This window comes from Copadichromis virginalis, linkage group LG1 (assembly GCF_057382275.1).
Source record: "Copadichromis virginalis isolate Kocher_CV1m ecotype Utaka linkage group LG1, C_Virginalis_male_GT1.1, whole genome shotgun sequence".
NCBI lineage: Eukaryota > Metazoa > Chordata > Actinopteri > Cichliformes > Cichlidae > Copadichromis > Copadichromis virginalis.
Genome location: NC_140618.1, coordinates 12622243 through 12629350, shown reverse-complemented (window position 1 = coordinate 12629350; position 7108 = coordinate 12622243). Strand labels below are relative to the sequence as shown.

General features: G+C 42.2%; 1 protein-coding gene across 1 annotated transcript; it reads right to left on the bottom strand.

Annotated features, from left to right (window-relative positions):
- Positions 1-1562: 1562 nt before the first annotated feature.
- On the bottom strand, positions 1563-6842 carry arpp19a (cAMP-regulated phosphoprotein 19a). Its single transcript, XM_085451119.1, has 3 exons — positions 6629-6842; positions 5811-5933; positions 1563-3008 (listed from the first exon to the last, which is right to left on the bottom strand). Exons 1-3 carry the CDS (start codon positions 6683-6685, stop codon positions 2838-2840), a joined length of 351 nt encoding a protein of 116 aa, XP_085307245.1. The 5' UTR covers positions 6686-6842; the 3' UTR covers positions 1563-2837.
- Between the last annotated feature and the right edge of the window lie 266 nt (positions 6843-7108).

Here is a 7108-nt window from a genome sequence, read left to right as displayed (position 1 = left end):
GAGTGGCACCTGGTGTACTTTTTTTGCTGCTGTAGCTAATCTGCTTCAAAGATTCGACATGTTGTGTCCAGAGATGCTCTTCTGCGTACCTTGGTTGTAATGAGTGATTATTTTAGCTTCTGTTACTTTCCTATTAGTTCCAAGCAGTCTGGCCATTCTCCTCTGATCACTGGCATCAACAAGCCACTTTCACCCAGAGAACTGCTGTTCACTGAATATTTTCTTTATTTTTTTCAGACAATTCTCAGTTAACTCTAGAGATGGTTGTATGGAAAAATCTCAGTACATCCGCATTTTCTGAAATAGTCAGATGAGACCATCTAACTGTCATAAGTCCATTAAATCACCTTTTCCCCCCTCATTCCGATGTTTGAAATCCAGCAGGCTGTCTTTACCATGTCTTAATACCCAAATGCAATGAGTTTCTGCCATGTGATTGATTAAATATTTGCCTTACCGAAGAGTTGAACCAGTGTATAATTCATATTCATCTTCACATGACATTGTATTGTAATTAGTTTTAAGTATTTAGCTCCTTTTTGTTCTACCAAGCTGTTCTTGTATTCTTCACCCCATTGATGTATTCATTCTGTTGTATTTTAATGACAGCCCAGGCTCCATTTTGTTTGGAGTTTTTGGCCCTGGTTAGGTCTCCCAAGGCAAATTAGTCCTGAGTGAGGAAATGGAAAAGAGAACAAGGGACCAGCTTACCCTGACTGGGATAGGGCTACCTAGGCCTCACCCTGGAGTCAGGAATGGGAGGGAGCTTAAGGGAGAGCACTTAGGCCTTAACCCATGTAGGCCACCTGGAATTGCCCTTAATGAGAGGCGGTGGGCAAGGGTGGGTATCCTTGTATCCCTATTGCTTGCTGTATGCACCCTGGGGGGTTTCGCCCATGGATGAGGGGGTTGCTTACCTGTGCCAGTGACTGGGTTTGTGCCTATGGACCGAATGATATTTTAGAGAACACAGCCTTCTGGGAGTGACGGGGTGTGGCTCTTGAGTGTCCTCCATTTAGTGACTTTGTCATCCTACTGGTGGACTTTAATGCTTACAGGGGAAACGACACTGAGACCTGGTGGGGCGTGACTGGGAGGAACGGTCTGCCTAATGTTCTGTTCGAACACCATGTTCGAACAGAAGGGTGCCCCCTAAGTGCACATGACACCAGGACACCCTGGTTGCATGTCGAGGGTGGATTTTGTAACAGTATCATCAGATCTGCAAGTATATCTTCTGGACACTTGGGTGAAGAGAGGAACTGAGCTGTCAACTTATCACCACCTAGTGGCGAGTTGGACAAATCTGGCGTGCCTAAACATTTAGGCTCCTCTGCTTGTGTGACCATATTCCAAGGTAAGCAGAAGAAAATGGATGCTTGAATATTTATTCTTATTTAAAGCTGTACTTAAATTCTGGCTCCTGGAACACAGAAATATTCTAACTTCTAGAAAATAAACTATTTTAAATCTTACTATGTAAACATTAGATTTACCATGTAAACATTAGCAATCTGAAAGCACCTTAAATACATCGTAGGTCTTTAAAGATTACACAAAAGTATTGTGCAAAACTACTTTATTTACAAAACAAAATGGCACAATGTGACAGCAGGGCAGCCATGTACATGCACAACTTGGACAGATGTCCTAGCTTTGATTTATCACACCACAAGTAAATTGCATCTGGCCAGTAAAAACTTCTGGAAAAGCACTATGCAGGGCTAAAGATAAAACTACTTTAAGTCATGATTACACAAGATTATTTCCCCAAAACTTACACTATTTGTTCCTTGTTTTTGTCCACCAATGTATACAGCATAAAGACTGGTCCCTCTGAAGGATTTTACCCTTCAGGTCCTGTATCCCCTCTAACCCTTTAAAACCTGATTCATTCATGATGACTCCATCCTTAGGAGAGGACTGTGTCGGCATATAAAATGGAGCAGCACACAGTGTAAACTTAAAAACACTGCATTTTGCTCTTTTAAGAAGAGGATCTATTTCTGACACTTCTTGAAGGAACTACCTGCTACCAGCATTTGAGCCGCACCCAAGCTTTTTAGCATCTCTTTTAAACATCTGCTCAGTGCACCTTGATGAATAAAAATGCAGTATGTGAAGCTTCACCTTCGGGAGCCCAGCATCACACATGCAGTTCAAAGTGACACCCCAGCCTTTACTGCAAGGTCCTTTAATGCAGACACAATCATAGTGTTAATAAAACGGAACTTGGCCTCTGAATTACTATATTCAATCATTCAAGCATATTGACAGCATAATTTAGAGTAAGGTCATACAGTGAATAATACAAATCTGATGTAAAACATTCTGCCCCTGTGCCAGACAAATATATATCAGATACATACACACACACACACACAATCATAATCTCCAGACTGAACACCACACTAAATCCCCCCCGCGCCCAAACCTCACAAGATGCAAGCTTCTGCTGCTCGCCCCTCACTTCAGCTCGTAAACAGTCATATCTGCTGTCCATCCATTGTTCAGAGGCATCACAGACCGTTTCTTCAGTGTACATGGACAAACATGGAGGTAAAGACAAGACATGAAGGAAATGTAGGAGGACAATAACAGAGGAAAGGATGTGGTGGCAGTAGAGAAAAAGCCAAAGGGTGGGTTGAAACAAAAAAGAGGATTTGACATGGTTGACCTGGAGGTGTGGAATCCAGTTGGGTGGGGCCCAGGCCAGTGTGGAGAGGGTGGAGTGATAAAGTGAGACATAGGAGAGGTAATATTAAATCTCTGAGACTTAAGTGGAGAGGATTAGGGGCTGGGAGGTGCTGAGGGGGCCATCTGAGGCTGCGTGTACATCAGCCTGCCAGTTTACTGGCCACAAGAGAGGGTTTCCTCTGGGGCAGGTCCTGGGGGGTGGGGATGTGGTCCCCTGTGATCTCGGTCTTCTCTGGTGCAGCTGTTGGCAGCTGTTTGTTCTTTATCTTCGCTTTTGCCATGTTGTAGTCACCAGAGTCAAAGTACTTTTGCTGCAGAAAAACAGAAGATTCAAATTAAACAAAAGTGGCACCAATGAAAATAGACACCAATTTAAAAATGTCTAATTTTTTAAATGTCAGAGTAAATCCCACAAACTGCGATCTACAGGGTGGGCCATTTACACCGTAATAAAATGGGAATGGTTGGTGATATTAAAGTCCTATTTGTGGCACATTAGTATATGTGAGGGGGCAAACTCCTCAAGATGGGTGGTGACCATGGTGGCCATTTAAAAGTCGGCCATCTTAGATACAACTTTTGTTTTTTCAATAGGAAGAGGGCCATGTGACACATCAAACTTACTGGTAATGTCACAAGAAAAACAATGGTGTGCTTGGTTTCAACGTAACTTTATTCTTTCATGAGTTATTTACAAGTTTCTCTTTGTTCACAGCCATTGACATGTCGAAGAGGTTAACACGTGAGGAGCGGATTGAAATTGTGTCGATATCTGGTGAACGCAGTAACCGGGTCATTGCAGCAGATTTCAATGCAAGACACCCTGCGAGACCACCAATCTCACATGCTACAGTTAGCAAACTGCTTGCTAAGTTTCGTGAAACTGGTTCAGTGTTGGATTTGCCAAAATGTGGTCGCAAGAAAACTGTCACTAATGAAGAAACATCAGTGGCTGTCCTAGCTTCATTCAGCAAGAGCCCACAGCGTAGCACTCGCCGCATGTCGCTGGAGAGTGGCATTAGTCGAACATCTCTTCGGCGGATATTAGCTACTCACAAATGGCACCCTTAACAACTCCAGCTACTGCAGCATCTCAATGAGTTTGAGTCTAAGGTTTATTTTTTAGCACCTGGCGGCTCTTTTTTTACTTCTCATCTGTAAATAATCTGCTCTTTCACGTGATTGTTTATTTTGAAAAGTCTCAGTATATGGGGTACAATGATAGTGGGTCCATTCTTCATCAATGGAAACCTCAAGGCCACTGGATATTTGAAATTGCTACATGATGATGTGTTTCCCTCTTTATGCACTGAAGCTGGCACGTTCCCTGAGTTTTTCCAGTAAGATGGTGCACCACCACATTATGGGTGCCAGGCATTCCTAGATGAACAGTTTCCTGGAAAGTGGATTGGTCGTCGTGGGCCAGTTGAATGGCCCCCAAGGTCTCCCGATCTGACCCCCTTAGACTTTTATCTTTGGGGTCATCTGTAGGCAATTGTCTATGGTGTGAAGATACGAGATGTGCAGCACCTGAAACTACGGATATTGGATGCCTGTGCTGGCATTTCTCCTGCGGTATTGCTATCAGTGTGTGAAGAGTGGGAGAAGAGGGTTGCATTGACAATCCAACACAATGGGCAGCAAATTGAACACATTTTATAAGTGGTCAGAAACTTGTAAATAACTCATGAAAGAATAAAGTTACATTGAAACCAAGCACACCATTGTTATTCTTGTCACATTACCAGTAAGTTTGATGTGTCACATGGCCCTCTTCCTATTGAAAAGACAAAAGTTGTATCCAAGATGGCCGACTTCTAAATGGCCACCATGGTCACCACCCATCTTGAGGAGTTTGCCCCCTCACATATACTAATGTGCCACAAACAGGACTTTAATATCACCAACCATTCCCATTTTATTACGGTGTATCTATATAAATGGCCCACCCTGTAGATCAAAAAGGTACACTCCTGAGATTTTATTAAGGAATTTTAACCAGGTCTTTCTTTTTTCTTATTGACAACTGGTGGAGGCTTTCTGTGGTCTCTCAGGGTATCACACAGGAAATATAAATGCCAAATTGCCAAGACAAACTTTCCTCAGAGAGGACCATGCAAACACTGAAAGAAAAACATCCACTATGAGAAATACACACAGTATAACATTAGAACACATACACTCAGTAACAATCTTGATCAGCAAATTAAATGCAAAAACTAGAAAAAGAAAAAACTAGTGTCACCCAGGTAAGGAAATCCCAAAAAGTTGATTCTGTTCATCTGGACATAGCGCTTTAAGTGGGAGAAAAGTTTCATCACTCATCCAAGTGACTTCTTCAGTTTCAGCTGACTGCAGGTTTCCCCACCCTTATAAACAGTACTTCTGCACAATGACTGAAACTAGCATCACTTGCGAATAATAATTTTAGGGAACATCAGTTTTTCAAAAAGAAATTACTGCAGCAGGTAATTTCTTGTGAGAAGTACAAGAAAAATATTTATTTATTCAAAGAAAATTAATCTTGGTTAGTGTATTATTATCACAACAAACATGATTACTAAAATGTTCTAAAAGAGAATGGAAAATTTCCTGGAAGCTGACCACACAGGTTAAATCATGCTGTGATATATTATTAAGCCCTTCAGCAGATATTAGATGGTCTTCTACTGACAGGTGATTACTTTTAAAAAGTCAAGTAATTATTACGGTGCCAATCGCAAGTTATTTAAACCTAAACCTATTTTCGATTCTCTGCTGTCCCAGATTTTACAACATGACAGAAGCAGAAAATCCTTAAATTGCATCCACAATCAAAGTTGATTTTACCGAGACTGAACTGTTTTCTATGGAAGACAATTCTGGAAATATACTCATTTTATAAGTTAAAAAAACCAAAGAAAAATAAAACAGAAACCCCCCAATATGTGTCAGTTTCTCAGTTTAATTTCCTGATAAACTGGGCTGGACATATTTCTCTATTAACTATGTCCAACACCAATAACTTGCTAGTCAGGACCGTGTAGCGCACCTATATAAAATAGCAAAAGCTTCAAGGACAATCCTAAAGTGAACCCTTTATGTTTTGAAGACAAACACATGAGATTACTCACCCCTTTCTGAAGGCGTTTCCGAAGTAAATCCGACCCTCCGGGTTTATTTCCCAAATTTGGATATCTTGCTTTCAGTTTAGCCTCTTCTGCCTTCTCGGGGCTGATCGTCTTTTCCTGAACCTCCTGTAAACAAACAGAAGCATAAGATTAGATTAATCAGCTCTCGGTCAGCTGGTAGCTCCAGACAGCACCACACTTACACAGACGTTTAAGCCCGTAAAACTATGAATAAAACCTATCTAATGACGTTTGAAGGCTGCTTATTGAACAACTTTACTGAATACGTTGGTGGCAAAGGGTGGTCCTCCATGGAAAAGCGTTTAAATTCACCGCTCCCGCTAAACAAGCTAGACAGAAGCATTAGCATATCCTACTAGCTAGTAATGTGTAGGTTGGACCACCGGTTGGGATACTCGTTTCTGTTTTAAAAAAAATAAAATAAAAATCACGCTATCAATAGCCAGGCTGGCAAGACAGTTAATTAGACAGGCCCTGATTTAGCACTTCTAGTTTAAAGAGAACTGTCACTGTGCTGAATGAGCTAAGCTAATTTTTTTTAGCAGCTAAGCTAATAGACGCTTTGAATGTCACGTCAGCTAGCGTCAAAACACTTCCAGCTGAAAGACAAAGCGCGAATTACTACGTAATAGAAGATCGTTAGGATACCCGACGAACAATATTAATCTACCTGGGTCTCGGTAGCTAGTTGTGATTTATATGTCAACAACGAAATAGAGGAAGAGGAGAAGCTAAGCTACAGTGTTAGGTTACCACGAAGCAACCGTCCCCGGGGCTCGTGAGGAAAAGCCCGCGTTTACCTTCTCTTCCACCGGCGTCTCCTCAGCTGTCTGAGTCTCTTCGTTATCCCCCGACATGTTTAAACAGTTGTGATTTTTGTCAGGAGACCGCTCACCAGCCGAACAAGTGTTCCACAAATCCCCCGCTCGCGTGTTGCTCGCCCGATTCGACTCTGACTCACCGAACCCAACCGAGAGCTGCCGAGCGCTCACTCCCGCACACAATACTACGTCACATGCGGAGACACCACGCGCGCTCCCGCCATGCACACGCACCGGGTACGGAGTTCAGATTTAGGTTGCATAATGACACAAAGATCAGCTGCTGGGTCCATGTGCTGTGTCACAAATCCAGATCTCAGAAAATAATCCGCAGATCTGGAGGATGGAGAGCTCGGCACCGCTTAATGCTGGCCGATTTATTTTCCGTTTCCTCACTACATCTCATTGCACAAAACCAAGAGGAATACAGCTATACAAAATAAAGTGTTTTCTTTTTAT

Coding starts and splice junctions, on each gene's coding strand:
- arpp19a (XM_085451119.1), bottom strand. CDS start 6,685: ATGTCGGGGGATAACGAAGAGACTCAGACAGCTGAGGAGACGCCGGTG. Junction 5,934..6,628: donor AGACGCCGGTGGAAGAGAAG/GTAAACGCGGGC, acceptor GTTTGTTTACAG/GAGGTTCAGGAAAAGACGAT. Junction 3,009..5,810: donor GGAAACGCCTTCAGAAAGGG/GTGAGTAATCTC, acceptor GTTTTTCTGCAG/CAAAAGTACTTTGACTCTGG.